The following is a 20,668-nucleotide window of genomic DNA, read 5'->3' as shown; positions in this document are numbered from 1 at the left end:
ACGCATCTCCGGTCCAGTCACACCGCGTGCTGTTCGTCACACATCGTCACATGTTCATGTTCAGCCAATCGGGAGTCCGGCTCGTTGTCACAGGAAGCTGCGACCTTCAGCTCCGGACGCTCACAGTAAAACGGTACCGGCTCCGTGAGAAGGAGAGTCTCTTATTATTAATATTTCATTATTCACGTGTCCCAATAATCCAGCGCTGCATTCATTTCAAACCTTAAAACGGTAACTGGACATGTTTTGTTTGTCAGGAGTTAATTGATGCAGGTGATCTTGATTTAGTTGATCAACCAAGCCTCGATTAAAAACCAGGTGTGTTCATGGTGAGAGGTTTTGCATAGTTCCTGCCAAGATATGTTTGTAACTTGCTTTCGACATTAAAAACTATATATTTTTTTAGGAATGCTTCTCAATGTTTTCTAAAGCCTTGTCTGGCTTTAGCCTTGTCACACTCCGTCTCAAACCTTCTGCTAAAACCCAAACTCTGCATTCTCTTGGTGTCTGACAGAGTTACTCCCCGACACCCAGAGCGCAGGGAGGGAAACCGCCAGCGAGGCATATTCAGACGCTTGAGATTCTGACATCATAGGATGTTCAGCTCGAGTGTCTTAGCTCGGGGGGCTTCTTACACTAACCTTGCAGAGAACATCCACATTAGATATGGAAATATGTACGGTAGCTAGAGGTGGAAAAAAAAAACTCAGTATAACCATGAATCTACTGCGGGACCCAGATATTGGGATCCTTTGAGCTCAAAAGATAGAAGACTGCAGAGCTGGAGATCAATGTGAGCCTGAAAAATAACCAGCAAAGAAAACTAAATTACGATAGAGATGGGGCGGCTAACGGACGGCTAACGGACAGTTAACGGACGGTTAACGGACAGCTAACGGGCGGTTAACGGACAGCTAACGGACGGCTAACAGGCGGCTAACGGGCGGCTAACGGGCGGCTAATGGAAGGCTACAGCGCTGAGGTCGTCTCAGGGGAGCCGACCTGCACTGAACGAGATCCATGAGAAGAATTTCAACAGATCAATAATCAACTCCTTTGTGAACTCACAGCGGAGACGTGCAGATTAAGAAGAAGCAGATAATTGGGTTTTAGTTGAAACAAAAACAAAGGATTATTAGGAGATACTCAAAACAAATGATGCAAAGGTTTCAGGGGATTGAGGGTTTTTTCAATCAGGCATCACGCGGTCTAAATAATGCCATGATTTTTTTCTTCCCTTTCCCTTTTGTCTGAATCCAGTTCTCATCTATTTATCACTATGTACCAAAATACTTTTGTCTAAAGCTACCCATGGTTTTCTCTTCCAGGAGGAAGTACATGAAGTGTCTCTTGAGCCTCAATATATATAAACCAATAAAATAAATATGATTTCTACCCACCACTTATTTAATTCCAGTGCTTTCTTCTTCAAGAGTTAAGGAGGTCGGGGGTCAAGGTCTACAGCCCCCTCAGCATCGACGGGGCACCAGTCGAGAGAGTGAACAGTTTTAAGTACCTCGGAGTCAACATATCCGAGGACTTGACATGGACCACACACATTGACAGTGTAGTCAAGACAACGCCTCTAGTTCCTTAGGCGCCTAAGGAAGTTCAAAGTGAGTCAGAAGATCCTTAAGAACTTCTACTCATGCACAATAGAGAGCATCCTGACAGGCAATATCACCTCCTGGTTTGGGAATAGCACCGCACACAGACTACAGAGAGTGGCCCGTTCAGCCGAACACACAATTGGAGGTGGGCTTCCCACTCTCCAGGACATTTACAACAAGCGTTGCAGGGCCAAGGCTAAGAGAATAATCAAAGACTCTAGCCACCCAAACAACTGCTTCTTTGAACTGCTGCGGTCAGGCAAGCGATATCGGAGTCTCATGGCCAGTACAGAGAGACTCAGAAGGAGCTTCTATCCCCAGGCCATCAGGGTGCTCAATGACAATAACACTTGTAACAAACCATCAAATACACTCACAGCACACACATCCACATGTACACACTTACTTTAAATAAACAACTCACTGTAGCACCCACTTTACCCACTTTAGACACTTTAACACACTTTATATTTATTGGTAAAGAGATGTGCACTACAACTCATACATCATTGCACCTTACCCTAAGTTGTACCTCATCCCATTTCTGCATTGTACTGTATATTGTATTGTAACTCAGTTACTAATTTTTTCTACTCTGTATTGTATATATGTATATTTAACACTTTTGTTTACGTACTTTTGACTTTCTATTTTATACTTTTTCTATTTTATACTTTATCCATTTTTTATCTAGCACACTCTCAGGAGCAAAACAGGAAAAAGCATTTCATATAAAAGTATTCTGTATTTTTGTGTGACAACTAATAAAGAAACTTGAACTTGAGAAGGCATGCTGGGAAACATGCTAATTTGTCCAACGTTGTCATTTGTGATAGGCCTAACTTGCGTGGTGGACTAGTTGTCTTCAACCTTTTCTCAACCTTTCAGCAAGAAGCAAGTGTCCTTCAACAAATGGACAATAAATTAGCAGCAACATGTTTAGCAAACAAAACAAAAGGGGCACTCAAAGTGAAAGGAACAAAGAGAACAGGATGAGTGCTTCTGCCAAACTGAGGATATTAGATGCTGCTTCATCGAATGCTAGCGATGGTGACGCGTAGCCTAGCGTTAGCTCACTATTACCATCTAGCTAGGTTTAAAGAGCAGCATGGGACAAGGAAGACTCAGCTGACGGCTATAATCTCAATACAGCCAGGAATGTGGACCTGAGCAGCACTGCAGTGTTGTTACCATTATAATAATGACTCTGCTGAACGCCTGTAGGACGAACTCCTAATGGCTGAGTAGCAGTTATCACAGGGTTCCCACATACATTGCAAAAATGAAAGTCAAGACTTTCAAGTACTTTCCTAAGCACTATTTTTCATTTAAAAGAAAAGAAAAACCAAGCATTAGCGCTGTGTTGCACAACCTTGCACTGAAGGGTAACGATAAACTAGCAGCACTGAATGGGAACAGGGCCGTGATTTCACCGTGTAACACTGTTAACACTAAGGACCTGCGCTCTGAAGAGAAGACTGAATGGAGAGGAGGTGGTGGAGGGAGGGTGGAGGTTGTGGGGGTGGTGCAGGGTACCTGAGCGTGGAGCGAGTTGGGGTAGGTGAAAGCAGGAGGGAGGGCAGGTGACAGCTCGGCCGGGTACAGCGGGTATGAGGCCCAGACGTCTGGACTGCCAGGGTACAGACCGGGTACCGTGAGCTCATCTGTGGAGACAAGAGGAGGAGGAGCCAGGGTGAGGAAGAGGAGGAGCCAGGTGAGGAAGAGGAGGAGCCAGGGTGAGGAAGAGTGACCGGTGGGTGAATGGATGTTGGATGGATGATGGATGGAAGGATGGATGGATGGATAATTGGATGGATGGATAATTGGATGGATGGATAATTGGATGGATGGATGGATGGATAATAATTGGATGGATGGGTGGATAATTGGATGGATGGGTGGATAATTGGATGGATGGAGGGATGATAATTGGATGGACGGATATTGGATGGATGGATAATTGAATGGATGGATAATTGGATGGATGGATGGATAGATGGGTGGGTGGGTTGCTATAGAGACAAGCTGGAGGGGGGTGGAAGTGGGGTGTAGTCCAGTTGATCTCAAACCCCTTCTTGATCCTCCAATCACAAACGTTGTTTGTTCAGTTGTGATTGGAGGATCAATAAAAGAGGGCAGGGTTTGAGTCCATCGTCTTGGTTTCCTCCGGTTGAACTATGTTGTAAATAAATATATTAATTTATTATTGAACTATGTTGTAATATATTCATTTATTATTGAACTATGTTGTAATTTGTTATTGAACTATTTTGTATATTAATTTATTATTGAACTATGTTGTAATATACTATTTATTATTGAACTATCTGAGACAGAGACAGAGAGACAGAGACAGAGAGTCAGAGAGAGAGAGAGAGAAAGAGAGAGAGAGAGAGAGAGAGAGAGAGAGAGAGAGAGAGAGAAGAGAGAGAGAGAGAGAGAGAGAGAGAGAGAGAGAGAGAGAGAGAGAGAGAGAGAGACAGGGACAGAGAAAGAGAGACAGAGAGAAAGACAGAAAGAGAGAGAGAGAGAGGGAGAGAGACAGAGAGAGAGACAGAGAGAGAGACAGAGAGATACAGAGAGATAGATACAGAGAGAGAGACAGAGAGAAAGACAGAGAGAAAGACAGAGAGAGAGAGAAAGACAGAAAGAGAGAGAGAGACAGAGACAGAGACAGAGAGAGAGAAAGACAGAGAGAGACAGAGAGAGAGAGAGAGAGAGAGAGAGAGAGAGAGAGAGAGAGAGAGAGAGAGAGAGAGAGAGAGAGAGAGAGAGAGAGAGAGAGAGACAGAGAGAAAGATAGAGAGAAAGACAGAAAGAGAGAGAGAGAGAGACAGAGACAGAGAGAGAGAGAGAGACAGAGACAGAGAGAGAGAGAGACAGAGAGAGAGAGAGAGAGAGAGAGAGAGAGAGAGAGAGAGAGAGAGAGAGAGAGAGAGAGAGAGAGAGAGAGAGAGAGAGAGAGAGAGAGAGAGACGGTGAGTTTGCAAAGTGATACAGGAGAGTGAGTGGGAAGCTGAAATGCTGTGATTGAATTGAGTGTTGCTGCAGACTGAAGCGCTCAGACAGCAGTAGGCGTGAAGAGGAGAGGAGGTCCCGCGTGAGGAGGAGGTCCCGCGTGAAGAGGAGAGGAGGTCCCGTGTGAAGAGGAGAGGAGGTCCCGTGTGAAGAGGAGAGGATGTCCCGTGTGAAGAGGAGAGGAGGTCCCGTGTGAAGAGGAGAGGAGGTCCCGTGTGAAGAGGAGAGGAGGTCCCGCGTGAGGAGGAGGTCCCGTGTGAAGAGGAGAGGAGGTCCCGTGTGAAGAGGAGAGGAGGTCCCGCGTGAAGAGGAGAGGAGGTCCCGTGTGAAGAGGAGAGGAGGTCCCGCGTGAGGAGGAGGTCCCGTGTGAAGAGGAGAGGAGGTCCCGCGTGAGGAGGAGAGGAGGTCCCGTGTGAAGAGGAGAGGAGGTCCCGTGTGAAGAGGAGAGGAGGTCCCGTGTGAAGAGGAGAGGAGGTCCCGCGTGAGGAGGAGGTCCCGTGTGAAGAGGAGAGGAGGTCCCGTGTGAAGAGGAGGGAGAGTCCCGCGTGAAGAGGAGAGGAGGTCCCGTGTGAAGAGGAGAGGAGGTCCCGCGTGAGGAGGAGGTCCCGTGTGAAGAGGAGAGGAGGTCCCGCGTGAGGAGGAGAGGAGGTCCCGCGTGAGGAGGAGGTCCCGTGTGAAGAGGAGAGGAGGTCCCGCGTGAGGAGGAGGTCCCGTGTGAAGAGGAGAGGAGGTCCCGCGTGAGGAGGAGAGGAGGTCCCGCGTGAGGAGGAGGTCCCGTGTGAAGAGGAGAGGAGGTCCCGCGTGAGGAGGAGAGGAGGTCCCGTGTGAAGAGGAGAGGAGGTCCCGCGTGAAGAGGAGAGGAGGTCCCGCGTGAGGAGGAGGTCCCGTGTGAAGAGGAGAGGAGGTCCCGCGTGAGGAGGAGAGGAGGTCCCGCGTGAAGAGGAGAGGAGGTCCCGCGTGAAGAGGAGAGGAGGTCCCGCGTGAGGAGGAGGTCCCGTGTGAAGAGGAGAGGAGGTCCCACGTGAAGAGGGGAGGAGGTCCCGCGTGAAGAGGAGAGGAGGTCCCGTGTGAATAGGAGGTCCCGCGTGAAGAAGAGGTCCCACCTGAAGAGGAGATCCCGCGTGAAGAGAGGAGGTCCCGCGTGAAGAGGAGGTCCCGCGTGAAGAGGAGGTCCCGCGTGAAGAGGAGAGGAGGTCCCGCGTGAAGAGGAGAGGAGGTCCCGCGTGAAGAGGAGAGGAGGTCCCGCATGAGGAGGAGGTCCCGCGTGAAGAGGAGGGGAGGTCCCGCGTGAAGTGGAGGTCAGCGGCAGTGCAGCTCTGATGGGAAGCCACATCAGATAGCCGGCAGCGTGTCCCGAAATGTGCTTTCCAGAAAAAAAAATTCCAACGATTTTTGTGATCTTCATGCTTTAGTCGTTTTGTTTATCACGGCGAGATCATGGAGAGAAAAAATAAAAAGGCTGATTTTTTAACAACCGTAATCAGGAAACGACAAGCAATTTCTCTCACGGTCGCTACGTCATAGTTTCATTAATTGCTTCCTTCCCCGTAGTCCACTGGGGCCCACAGCGAGGACACGCCCACTCTGGCTGTGCCACTGATAACACCATGCAGGCTGCTGGTCTGGGAGCAATGAAGAAACGCCCGCTTCTTGCAGAATAATCAACCTCTCTAAATATTTCACAACATGTAAATCAAGGTGCCGAGCTTTAGAAGCTCCAGAAGTTTTGTCCCCGAAATAATAATTATGACCACAGCTGATAGTGAAAACCATAGGTGTAGGGATTTAGGGGGGGGGGGGGGGGGGGGTGTTGCAGCAGACATGTCCCCCTCAATATTGAGAAGAGGTATTTGTCCCCCCCTCAAAAATATTAGCTAATATGAAAGACAACTTCGTCCCCATTAAGAGTCAAAACATTTATATATCCTTCTTACCTGTAGCTAATATATTAACCCTTTCACTGCCGCACTACCAAAACGGTTAACCCTTTCACTGCGACAATTCATAGAATGTTAACCCTTTCAACCGGCGACCGTCGGTTGTGTGATAGTAAAGGGTTAACCTTCTGTCGTGTGGCAGTGAAAGGGTTAACAAAAAATGTCAGCGCCTTACTACATTATATTCCATTATATGTGTGTCAGCAGGTGTTGTCTTTTCCTTTACATAAATAAATACATTTCTACCATAAATTGATGCAGAAAAGGCACAAATTGGTGCATTCAAAATCAGGGAGATGTGCTGCTCTACAGTATGTACTCTTCCTAAGCGTGGCCTGGCTCATCTTCTACATCTACAGTATGTACTAGGGGTGTAACGGTACACAAAAACCACGGTTCGGTACGTACCTCGGTTTTGAAGTCACGGTTCGGTACGGGTTTTCGGTACAGTGGGGGAAAATTTGTCTTTCCATGTTCCACTCAGGGGTGATGTAGTGTGCAGTTGAATATAGAATATCCGGCTGTCAACAAATATTCTATGGGCGGCTAGGTGGTGTAGTGGGCAAGGCGCTCATCATCAACGCTTGAGACGCTGGGTTCGAATCCAGCTCTCGGCGTTGCTATCAGCTTGGCTGGTCGTTCATACTAACACAATTGGCAGTGTTAGGGGTGGGAAAGCTGATGGGTGGGTCCTGGGCGTTGTGGACAGCGACCCCTACAGTTCGGTCGGGGCGCCTGCACAGCGAGGGTAGGATCTGGAGGGAGGTAGTGTGACCTTCCACACGTTACACTCTCCCGGTGAGAATCTGCGCTGCCAGGCTGGCTGCCGGCTGGCTGCACATGCGTCGGAGGAAAGCATGTGACAGTCTCCGGCCTCCCGGACCAACAGTAAAGGGGAGTGCGCAACAACCAGGAAGGGGGTTGGGAATTGGCATAACGACTAAACAGTGGGATGGGAGAAAAATCGGAAAAAAGGAGGGGGGAAAAAGATAATAAAAAAAATAAAAAATAAAAAAATTCTATATTCAAATTAATAATAGACTTAATATTAGATTGTGAAAAAAAATGCTCCCGGTGGGCGTGGGCCTGAATGCGCTGCATGACGGATAGGAGATTACGTGACGTCACTTTCATTGAGCTGAAGAACGTGCCAGTAGTAACAAATGGACAACAATAACAACAACTGCGACCGTCGGTCGCAAAGACAGTGATTTGCACTTGGTTGGAAATACTTCAGATCTTTCGGATCAATTTGTGGAACCTCGAGACAAAGTTGTATGCAAGCTATGTAAACTACAGCTGGCCTACCTTATTTTTTTATGCTAACGCTATTTTGGGAGTTCTAGCGTCAAGAATGTAAGTAGCCTACTTTTTAGCACTTTATTGTAAATCATCCCTCAGGGTAAACATGTATTGAATAGAGAAATAAAGCGTCATGCAGGACCCTAATGGTTTGATTATTATAATAATAATAATAATAATAATAATAATAATAATAATAATAATAATAATAATAATAATAATAATAATAATAATAATAATAATAATAATAATAATAATAATAATAATAATAATAATAATAATAATAACAATAATAATACATTCAATTTGTAGTGCACTCTACATTTGGAAATCAAATCTCAGAGTGCTTACAGGGTACATTTCCGTGGATGCACTGATGGGTCAGAAGGGATATTTTGTATTCAGCCCGGGCGGTGATGGGGAGCCAGCGCTCTAAGTAAGACATAGAAATGCGTGGCGGTGTTTGCAGGGCTATATCTATATTATAGCTATGGATACAATACTATGGCTCATTTGACATCAACTATCCATCGTTCAATATGTGAAAAAGAATCAATTGTTTCATGTATACATTCGCGTGTTATACCGTGGTGAATATAAGTATAGTTTCAGAGTGATCCTGGCTAATTCCATAAAACGGCGCTATGGAGGAATACGTGAATTTTACTAAAAGCGTTGGCGTTGCTCACCTGGACAGACACGCTACTATTTCCAAATCAAATGTATATAATAGGTATTATGTTTCATCATGAATGCATTTTTTTATTCTTTGATCGTCACCAACAGCATACGTTCTGGAGTATGTTACACATGGCCGTTGCGATCGATGTGAAATCATGGTTGGATCAAAGCAGGATTGATGTCATATAGTCCTTACCTTCACTAGGAGGTACCCCAAAAAGAATATTCCAATTGTCTGGTCGCGATTTCCAGTATTGGTGTCCATCATGTCGCCAACATAATCCACCACAACACATGCATCGGGGGCATTGGACGCGTTTCAATGCCATCGAGTGAACCGCTAGACTCGCTTGACCAAAAAAACTGCCCCCGGAGTGAATTAAACGTAACACCGGGTGTCAAAAAAGGTTTCGAAGCGATACTGCCACCTATCAGGATGCGGCCGGTATTGCACTCTTAGCGATCTCAGAGTGGTTCCCTATGGTAACCCCGAGGTCCGTGTGAGAGAAATGAATAAAAATATAGAATAAAATAAATAACGATGAAAACCCGACCATACTCTGGTCTGGCGCTGAACGGTTGGCGAGTTAACCCGACTTTCCTCGGGTCTGGCGCTGATTGAGTTAAGTATAATATTATTATTAACACTTTAACTGCCACACACGAGAATACTCGGGTTTATTTATAGGTGGTTGAAAGCCACTCACGAGATTTCCCGGAATTTTAAAATTTTTTTTTTTTTAGCGATCTGAAATCATATTGCATCACCCGAGCCTACCCGAGTATACCCGAGCGGCGCCGGCGATCATTGTGGAAAAAAGCGCCCCCTGTCGTCTCCCAGATGACATAAGGGATTTCATCATCATCATCATCATCATTTATTTATTCGTACATGGACTCAATGAAAATGGATGGGGAAAGAAATCCGGTACTCCACATTTTCCAGTCCACTGATCCACTTTACTCACCAGAGTTCATTCTGGATCCTCTGAGCACCGCGGATCATGGAGTTCTACTGTATCGCGTTGGATCTATACACTTATCGATTTTTTCGAATGGTGATCAGGAATTGGAATATACCAGTTGGATACCATCTGATGTCAGGTAAGGACTCTATGTTATCAGTGTTAGGATAATCATACTAATTTTGATGAAGTTATAGGCTGTTTTGTGAAATGGACTCTTTCGGTTTCACTGTAAAAGTCTGAGAGGAAATCAACGCGGCGATTATCCGTGCGCGGCCCGAATGTGCTTGCGTGCACGTATAATATTGATCATCTAGCGTTTATTTGAAAACGATTCATAAAAAGGCAGACGAATATCAACGTTGTGGAATATTCCAGTAAAAGAAAATTTTCATAGAATGGTCCAGAATGGAGGCGGTTAGGTGGTCGAGCGGAGATTGCGTTCGTCACCAGCCCCGGAGCTGTGAGCTTGGTTCGCCTGTTCGAATCCAGCTCACAGCTCCGGGGTTGTCACCAGCTTGGCTGGCCGTCTGCACTGATACAATTGGCTGTATCAGAGGGTGGGAGAAGCTGGCGGGGTGGGTCCGGGTCGTTGTAAACAGCGACTCCTACAGTTCGGTCGGGACGCCTGCTAAGCGCGGATTGGACGTGAGGGGGATAGTGTGGTCCTCCCACACGCTACGCCCTCTCAATGAGAATCCGCGCTGCCAGGTGAAAAGAAGCGGTGATTGGCTGGACGTGTGTCGGAGGAAGCACGTGGTAGTCTCCACTCTCCCAAATGATCTGACTGTGGGGGTAAAGCGCAGCGACCAGGAAGGGACTGGGAATTGGCATACGACTAACATTGGGATGGGAGAAAATCGGAGGAAAATGGAGGGGGAAAAAGACAAATAAAAAAAAAAAAAAAAGAATGGTCCAGAATGGGCTGTTTTTTATCTGAAAACGGGTGCTTTTCTAAATGCTCTGAAACGGAAATGACGCGATAAAAAAACAATCTGCCTTGACAGCACTGACTGGAAAATAGTCTTTGATAATGCGATGGGCAGATTAGACACATAGCCATAATTTAAAACATAGATTAGGCGATATTAACGTTAACATTGGCGCCGATGGTGGCATTCAGGGGGTAAAAAGGAAAACCCGGCGTGGCACTCAAAGTGTTAACAACAACAACAACAACAACAACAACAACAACAACAACAACAACAACAACAACAACAACAACAACAACAACAACAACAACAACAACAAGAGAGACAGGTGGAGGGACCACTCACATGGGTCTCTGCTGATGAACTGGGGTCCGAGACCCTGCTGGGAGGGCAAGGGGTTGGGAGTGCCCACCAGCTTGTTCTTGGCCATCTTGGTGTTGGCCTTGGCGAACTCCAGCCGCAGGGTCTGAGGGATCTCCGGGTCAAACCGCACCCCCTGAGGTCAAAAGACAGGAAGCGACTCGGTGAAAAAAAGAAAAAGTAATACAAGTTTGTTTTCTAAGAGCTGCCCTTTGATTACTGGGATTGTTTTTAGTAGTAGTAGTATTTATTTATTTATTTATTTATTGACACAGTAGGGAGGATGAAAAGGTATGAGAGAAGGCTCTGGTGGGATCTGACCCCAGGCCAGCAGGGAGACAGAGTAGGGGAGACACAGGAGAGAAGGCTCTGGTGGGATCTGACCCCAGGCCAGCAGGGAGACAGAGTAGGGGAGACACAGGAGAGAAGGCTCTGGTGGGATCTGACCCCAGGCCAGCAGGGAGACAGAGTAGGGGAGACACAGGAGAGATGGCTCTGGTGGGATCTGACCCCAGGCCAGCAGGGAAACAGAGTAGGGGAGACACAGGAGAGATGGCTCTGGTGGGATCTGACCCTAGGTCAGCAGGGAGACAGAGTAGAGGAGACACAGGAGAGAAGGCTCTGGTAGGATCTGATCCTAGGCCAGCAGGGAGACAGAGTAGAGGAGACACAGGAGAGACGGCTCTGGTGGGATCTGACCCCAGGCCAGCAGGGAGACAGAGTAGGGGAGACACAGGAGAGAAGGCTCTGGTGGGTTCTGACCCCAGGCCAGCAGAGTTACATGTGGTTCCAGAGGGGAGAGGTCTCGACCGCTATACTCTCTGAGGAATAGGATTACACTCAAAGGGGTCGAAAAGTGACTCTCATCCCAGAGAAACAGCTGGTTCCTCCAACCAAGAACCGTGTCGGATAACATGAGCCGTGGTAATAAAAGCGGCTACGGTGTGAAGTCTCTCTCTGAACGTCTCCACGTGGATTAGGACATCCATGAGGCTCGAGTGCGTACAGCTCATCCCTATAGGTCAGGGGTTCTCAAACTTTTTCATACCGTGACCCCATGTCATTTAGGATATTTTTTGGGGACCCCACACTTAATGTATCGCGTAATTTCAAACTTGGAATTAAGGAACATCAAAATAAAAGCACACGTTGTTGAACTTGATCATGCATATTTATTAGAATATTTTATTACAGCACTATGTTATCAATACACATTTATAAAACGAGGCATATTTAGCCAAAATATGTTACCAGAACAATTGCCAATGCGCTCTAGGTACAGCTCATCTCTCTAGGTACAGCTCATCTCTCTAGGTACAGCTCATCATCTCTCTAGGTACAGCTCATCATCTCTCTAGGTACAGCTCATTATCTCTCTAGGTACAGCTCATCTCTCTAGGTCAGTGGTTCTCAAACTACGGGTCGTCACGACACAAATTGTAAAGTAAACAATTTTTTTATTTTATGTTCTAGCAACATGTTTTGGCTAAATATGCCTCGTTTTATAGATGTGTATTGATAACATAGTGCTGTAATTAAATGTTCTAATAAATATGCATGATCAAGTTCAACAACGTGTGCTTTTATTTTGATATTCCTTAATTCCACGTTGAAATTACGCAATGTGGGGTCGCCAAAAAAGATTACTAAATAAAATGGGGTCATGGTATGAAAAAGTTTGAGAACCCCTGCTCTAGGTACAGTAGGTAGGTATGTCATCCACTGCATGTTAACCCTTGTCTGGCGTTTCTTTTTCTGTTACACACATGTCTGCTGGACGACCCACAACATTATGGGGACTTTTTTTTGTATCCACTTTTTCTCCCATTTTTCTATATTTTCTCCCATCCCAATTTCGTATCATCCAATTCAACCCTCCCCTGTCACGAACGCTGTGGACTAAGTCATACATAGCACAAGTCCCCTCCGGTACTTGAGGTAACAGCAGTCGCATCTTTTCACCTGCGCAGCTCGATCTCTCAGTGGCGAGGAGTAACGCGTGGGAGGCTCACGCTGCCCCCGACACTTCCTGATTCTACTGCGCAGGCGCACCAACCGACCTGTGGGAGTCGCTGTCCACAACGCCCGATCACCACCCATCAGTTTCCCACCCCATAATACGGCCAATGTGTATTAGTATGAACGACCAGCTAAACTGAAAGCAATGTGGAGCGCTGGGCTCGAACAGGCAAGCCCAGCGTCTCCGTCATTCGTGGCGAGCGCCTTGCCCACTACGCCACGTAGCCGCCCTACATTATGGGGACTTTTAAACAATATATCAACATCTGTCTGTACATGCCTGCATATAATACGTTTTACATATCTGTACAATCTATATCTGTACATATCCCTTACCTACTAGTTACGCTGCTGGCCAGTATGACTTACAGTACTACCATAGTCTCTTTATACCTGTATCACTGTACATATTAATACTACAACTCTGTACATACATCTGATTAGCACTATTACTCAGTAGTATATATAACTCATTTATATATTTCCTACCCAGTAAACACAAATGCATGGCAGTCTACACACCACATAAAGCACAGAGTACTGTGTGTGTGTGTGTGTGTGTGTGTGTGTGTGTGTGTGTGTGTGTGCGTGCGTGCGTGCGTGCGTGCATGCGTGCGTGCGTGTGTGTGTGTGTGCGTGCGTGCCTGTGTGTGCGTGCGTGCCTGTGTGTGTGTGTGTGTGTGTGTGTGTTGCTAATGTACTTCTTGCATGTGAAGACACACAGGGAAACTATTTGTTAAATTTGTATCATGTTTACTTGTTTTCACAGTTTGTACACTTTTATATACTGTATGACCCTGGGGCACTGTGTAATAAAACCGTGGAGGGGGTGGGGGGGAGTGGGTGAGGGGGCACAGTGTGCACTCAAGGAAAATGTGTTCTTTTATATGTTCTTCGCAGAACACGAGCCGAGGCCAATGAGTCTCAGGTTGAAAAAATTAATTGTGTAATTTCTCTTAGTAAACATTGAGAACGGGTCCCACAGTAGGGGCGACAGTGGCTTGGTAATCCGGAGGTTCTCGGTTAGATTCCCGCTCCTCCCGGGCAGCGTGTCGAAGTGTCCTTGAGCAAGACACTTAATTAACCCCCTAACTGCTCCCGATGAGCAGGGTGGCACCTGGCATGGAGTGAAATGTGAGGAACAAATTGTAAAGCGCCTTGGATAAAAGCTGCTGTAAATGCCGCCAGTTACCATTTACTACAGACCAGAACACCACTCAAGAGTAAAAAATCTTTCCTTACATTTTTTCTTTTTTTTTTAATATCCACACACACTAGACCAAAATATTTTCCTTCTCAATTACTTTCACCCCGAGGACAGGGTCTAAAAATATGGAATGTGACATAAACACAGCTCTCCTTAAAAAAACAAAAAAAAAGCCGGTAGGCCTATCGCTTTTCCCCCGAATCAACGACGCCGGCGCGGAATTCTGGCCAGTGGCTACAATCACCCTCTCATCAACCCCGTTCCCGAGTCACAATCACCCTCTCATCAACCCCGTTCCCGAGTCACAATCACCCTCTCATCAACCCGTTCCTCACCCTCTCATCAACCCCTGAGTCTCGTCTGTGAAGAAGAAAATAAACACAGCGCACAAAGAAAAACACGAGCGGGTCGGATCGATGCGGGGAAAAGGCTGCGAACAGAGAGAGAGAGAGAGAGTTCTCCGCAGCGAGAGGGTCGGTTCTGGGCTGGTCCCTGCAGGCCTGAGGAGGAGCGGAAACAGGCAAAGGAGGCCGGTTCTCATGAAGAAAAAGGAATTAAGTGGGATTGCCTCGGCTCACCGAGCTCGAGCTTTAGCTGCAGAGGTGTAATAACATGGATATAATGAGGTAATGAACTGCGGTGGTTTTAGGAGAAGGGGGTTCAGAGGTGTAGAGAGGATATAGTCCACCTCGTCGTGTGGTGGTTTTGGGAGTGGGGGGTTCAGAGGTGTAGAGGGGATATAGTCCACCTCATCGTGTGGTGGTTTTGGGAGTGGGGGGTTGAGAGGTGTAGAGGATATATAGTCCACCTCGTCGTGTGGTGGTTTTGGGAGTGGGGCGTTCAGAGGTGTAGAGGATATATAGTCCACCTCGTCGTGTGGTGGTTTCGGGAGTGGGGGGTTCAGAGGTGTAGAGGATATATAGTCCACCTCGTCGTGTGGTGGTTTTGGGAGTGGGGGGTTCAGAGGTGTAGAGGATATATAGTCCACCTCATCGTGTGGTGGTTTTGGGAGTGGGGGGTTCAGAGGTGTAGAGGATATAGTCCACCTCGGTGTGTGCCTGTTTCTTCCTTCCTGCCTGAAGGAAGGAAGAAACTAAACTAAAACAAAACAAGAGCCGCTGTTCAAACCTCAGCCCCCGACGGAGTGACTCAATGGGAACATTCGGAATAAATACTGTCGGCTCATCATCTTTTATATCCCTCCTGTCGTTTTCTTCTCTCTCGTGCCTTTGATGCAACCCGACCGATATATATCTCGACATTGTGACAGATTGCGATGTAGGGTTTGTGTCACGGATTCCACGCGAAGAGAGGGGATGATTAAACTGATCTATTTCCGGCGGAGCGATAATAAACAACATTGTGAAAAAAAGAAAATAAGGAGAAACGTTGACATGTCAAAACACAAAGGAGACGTGTGCAAATAAAGGCGTTTCAGCGGTTTGTTCATTACCGTCGAGGAACTTAAAAGCCCTTGAAGAGAGCGCTCCGCGAGGCTGTCTCATCAGGTCTTTAGGTCGGGCAGACGCTTCTCTAAAACAACCCAGATTAAAACCCAAATCCCAGATCAATGTCTTTATATTTCCACATAGAGGAAGTTCTAATTTCCCCCCGTGTTCAAAAGTATTCTCAATGACCCGCCCCAGATGCCAAATCGGGTGCTTCGTTGATCTAAAGAAGTAATCTGAAAAAGCAAGGCTTTATTTGGTGAAAAAGGCTGCAGTGGGAGTTTTCAGAGACATTGTTGAGATTCACAGAAGTGTGTTTCACACTGATATTTACCATTGCTTTAGGTCACAGGAGAACTAGCTGGACCTATAAAGCTACTGAGTGGGAGGCTCGAAGGGTCAAAGTGGGTATCAAACAGGAGGGAAGACTGTCATGTTTTAAACTGTGGATACCAAACAGAGAAGGTAAAGACGACTCTGTTGAACAGTAATCCAGAACTATTTTATTGCACTGTAAAAAACTTATTTTATATGTCTGCACTTTATGTGCTCATTTTATGTCTATTCTATTCTACTATTTTATTGCACTGCACTATTGCACTATTTTACTCTGTCTATTTTATCTTACTCTTTTTATTATTATCTATTTAAAACTGAATCAAACAATAAACAAGGTGGCCTGTTGGGATGTTAGATCCTAATGTGAAAAACTGTGATTTTTTTACTTCCGGTTTGACGACAGCATGTGATGGTCGCATTGGTCACACACTCCGCTCCCGTTTTTGTTAATTTCGCTTAAAAACCTACTTTGTACAACACTAATGTGTTTAAACCTCGACATATATATTAACTAAGACCTTCAACTAACTATATCAACAGGTAAAAAATCAACATGCCAGCAAAGAAAGATACTACAAAGAGCCGTGAAGCAGACACTCTAACGGTAGACGCTGCGGTGACGCGCTGTACTGTGAAGGAGAAAGCGGATGCGATTAAAAATAAAAAGTTCGACAATCCCATGGATTCCAACGTTCCTACGACCTCATCCGAGACAGACATGGAGAATACTTCACCCGATTTCAAAACGCTGACCACTCTGATAAAGATCTTAACCGACAAGGTTGATAAAGTTGATGCCAAGGCTGGTAATATAGCTGACAGAGCGGATAGGGCTGTTGAGAGAGCCGAAGCTAATGCTATCGCATTTAAGTTAGCTATAGAGGCTAAACTTGAAGACATCAGGGCAGAGGCTGTAGTACAAACCGATCGCATAACGGCAGTTGCAAATACTGTGAACGAATACTCACTGAAACAAGAGGAGAAGAATAAGGATCTATATGAGAATATCGCCGAAGTATCGAAGGAGATGCAAGTGGGGGACAAACAGCTTTGGCAGATGATCCATGACAACAACGAGAAAAACACGGTCAGATTGCTCGAAATCGAACGTCACGCCCGCAGATTTAACCTCCGTATAGTGGGTTTGGATGAATCAGTCAAATGCACAGATGCCTCGTTTGCTGCAGTGCTAGCCAAAATTCTAGGTCCTGAAATCCTACCTACAGAACCGATAGTGGACAAACGCTACAGAATAGGCACCGTAAACTACAACAACAACAAAGAAAGAGTGATCATTGCTAGCCTACGTGAAACTGAAACAAGAGACACGATCATCAGGGAAGCACGCAAGAAATGGGGAAAACTGATATATAAAGGGAAAAAAGTGTGGTTCTATGAGGACATGTGCAAGGAAGCTATAACTCTACGGGCCCGCTACAAGGATGTGGTACATCAGCTCTATGAGAAAGGTCTCCACCCCATCCTACGTTATCCAGCTAATCTTTCCATTGTGGATGGAGATGGAAAAAGATTCGTGCTACGTTCGCTTGAGGCGGCAGAAGATTACATGAAGAATACAAAAGGTGGATGACAAGATTCATCTTTTTTGGATAACTTTGCAATCGCACGGACATCAAAAACGGCATCATACAAGCTTTTGACAACATTGAAGTATAAGTAATTTAATATAAAACGCTAAACACTATATATAGATTCATGGTAATATGCAGGTCATGATTTGATACCGACTTTTTTGGAACATTCTAGAATTTTCTATTTTTATTTTTTTTTTACTTGAAGGATATGAGTCATAATGGAATATACTGGAATACACTGGATTGATATTGTTCTATGACACGAGGAATGTACTGGAACATTACAACAACAATCTGCAAGTCATGATCGGCTGACAGAATACTGGAATACAATGCCTTTTTCAATGATGGCCCTGGAAAATAACAACGATATGAGACTTGGTCATGAAATAGATGTGAAGAACAGCGACCACCATAACAGATTAATGATCACTCTTGACGGGGGACGATCTGCATACAAGTATTTAAAAACCTCCTTATTATCTAGATGTGTAAACATGCAAAGTTATTTAAAAAAAATTAAAAAAAATTTAAGTAGTTATTTCCTGATTTTATGGGTTTCGATAATCTAATTCTAAACATCGTTCTTTCTTTTTCGTTATTTCTTTATTACTGAAATGTTCTAACCAATGTTAGTAGAAGGTTTAAATGAGTATACTAATTGAGGTATATTTTTCATTTTGTTTAATTACATTAACGGGAGAGTGGCTTGGCCACAGGTGACATTCTATTCAATTAGAATAAAAAATTTAGATTATATGGTATACATAGGAAAGTTTAGGATAAATTGCTCATTCTGGGCTGACCGGAGGTGCAGGATAGGATGGAGTTGTACGCGAAGGAGGTATCAAATAGGTACCTTGTACGGCTCTTTAAGGGAGGGGGGATCAGGGGTTTATTTGTATATATGTATGTTTTTATGCTCGGCTCTCAACGGGACCTCAATAGTAGGATGTATATCCATTGTGAATTCGCACTCCAGAAGCATTACCAACAACTACAAAACAACATGTATAGATTATGGCTAGTTTGAATATAATGATCTGGAATACTGGGGGAATAAATAATCAACATAAATGCAAAAGCGTGCTCACACTGATGAAAAACAAACAGCTTGACGTGGTTCTTCTAAGCGAAACGCACATTTTAGTGGAAGACAAAGCTAAGTTAGAGGACAACATATACCATAACATTAGTCACTCTTCCTTTGGAACGAGAACCCGTGGTGTAGCCATAGTCGTTAGACGTAAGTTAAATATTGAATTAAAGGGAGTATGGTCGGATGCAGATGGTCGTATAACTATAGCTATGATTGTACACAATAACAGGAAAATAGCGTTGGCAGCGGTATATGCCCCAAATTTGTACGAAGAGGGTTTCTTCTCTACACTAACCAATGCAATGTTAGACCTTCCCGATTACTCATTTATAATAGGTGCAGATTTTAATGCCATTTGGAATCCAAGGATGGACAAATCTTACCTCGCCTTTTCCAGCGAACAAAATAATTCATCTAAAGCATTAAAGGATTGGTCGAAGATTACAGGTGTAAATGACTTATGGCGATCACTTAATCCCACGACCCGAAAGTACTCTTGTCGATCTGCGAGACATAACACATTATCCAGAATAGATTATGTCTTTGCATCCCCGAGACTATTTGATAAATATGAAGTGGAAATGATACCCAATGCAGATCACTGTTATTTACTCCTAAAAGGAACATTTGGCATACTATCTTCCCGAGCCCCAAGATGGCGATTTAAATCGATGCTGCTTAATAACAAGGAATTCATTACACAACTCAAAGAAGCTCTTATAGTATTCCTACGGGAGAATGCAAACTCGGTGCAAGACCCCAGAATAATATGGATGTCAGTAAAGGGAATGATCAAGGATTTCACTGATAGCTTTTCCTACAAAATGCGCAAGAATCAATGCACAAAACTGTTTGAACTGAAAACGCTTTACTCAACGTTATTTAATTCTCTAAAATACAACAACTCAACTCGACTAGAAAATCAAGTTAACGTACTTAAAATAGAGATCAATGCCATATACAGACAACAATCGGAAATACAAATACGCAGCACAAGACAACAGCAGTACTCCCAAGGCTCTAAACTTAGTCACCTATTAGCCATGCGATTAAGAATTAATGCAAAATTTGCAGATCTATATAACTACCATTAGAGCACAACAAGTACTTGAAACATATCCTGAAAAAATAAACGATACATTCAAAGAATTCTACTCCGACTTATATAAATCAGAAACAACCTTCGATCAAAACAAAATGGACACATATCTTAATCAAATTACTCTCCCTAAACTTTCAGAGGATGACGCTAAACAGTTAGAAACACCGATCACACTAGAGGAACTCAAGAAGGCCATATCCGAAATGCAAAGTGGTAAGGCTCCTGGTAGAGACGGTATCCCACCAGAAATGTACCTTTCTTGTTGGGACATAATTGGACCCTTATTATTAAATATGATCTTATACTCAGTCAAGGAGGGGAACTTCCATAAAAACGACAATATTGCACTCATAACAGTCCTTCTCAAAAAAGACAAAGACCCCACCGAGTGCGGTAGTTACAGACCCTTAAGCCTCCTCGGAACCGATATCAAACTGTACTCTAAGGTATTAGCCATCTGATTAAAAAAGCATATGACGTCTTTAGTTCATCCGGACCAAACTGGCTTCATAAGAGGCCGCCTGATCACTGATAACATAAGACGAATACTGCACGTACTAGATGCCGACAAGGACGACACCATACCTAAGGCGGTGCTGTCCCTGGATGCTATGAAAGCCTTTGACAGGCTGGAATGGTCGTATCTATGGGCAGTATTAGAAAGGATCGGGTTAGGAAAAGGATTCATTGATATGATTAAAGTACTATACAAAGACCCATCGGCCATGATTACAACAGGTACAATCATCTCCAAAATCTTTCCGGTATCACGCTCAGCCAGACAGGGTTGCCCTCTTAGTCCCGGACTATTCGATCTATCATTAGAGCCTTTAGCACAATATATAAGACAATCCCAATCCATAGAACCAATCGTAATCAAGGGCACACAACATAAAATTAGTTTTATATGCGGACGACGTAATATTGTTCATGCAAAACCCCAACACCACATTGCCTCATCTGCTCAAGTTGATTGAGAACTTTGGTGATTTATCGGGATTTAAGATAAATTGGCCGAAGTCGGCTTTCCTTCCACTTAACACCCCTGCAAAAA

At 44.8% G+C, this 20,668-nt stretch overlaps 1 protein-coding gene across 2 annotated transcripts in view; it reads right to left on the bottom strand.

Moving 5' to 3' along the window:
* Positions 1 to 20,668, bottom strand: part of LOC311227442 (RNA-binding protein with multiple splicing-like) — a 197,760-nt gene that overhangs the window by 65,570 nt on the left and 111,522 nt on the right. For both annotated transcript variants that reach the window (XM_084313085.1, XM_084313086.1), the window contains exons 5-6: positions 10,791 to 10,941; positions 3,147 to 3,274 (exon numbers count right to left, since the gene is read on the bottom strand). In XM_084313085.1, the coding sequence (XP_084169211.1) occupies positions 3,147 to 3,274; positions 10,791 to 10,941 (279 nt within the window). The remainder of the gene's footprint in view (positions 1 to 3,146; positions 3,275 to 10,790; positions 10,942 to 20,668) is intronic.

The sequence above is a fragment of the Notolepis coatsorum genome (genome assembly GCF_963971535.1).
Source record: "Notolepis coatsorum genome assembly, chromosome: 4".
NCBI classification, from domain to species: domain Eukaryota; kingdom Metazoa; phylum Chordata; class Actinopteri; order Aulopiformes; family Paralepididae; genus Notolepis; species Notolepis coatsorum.
The sequence above is the reverse complement of the archived record's forward strand: the minus strand, read 5'-3'. Positions and strand labels throughout refer to the sequence as shown.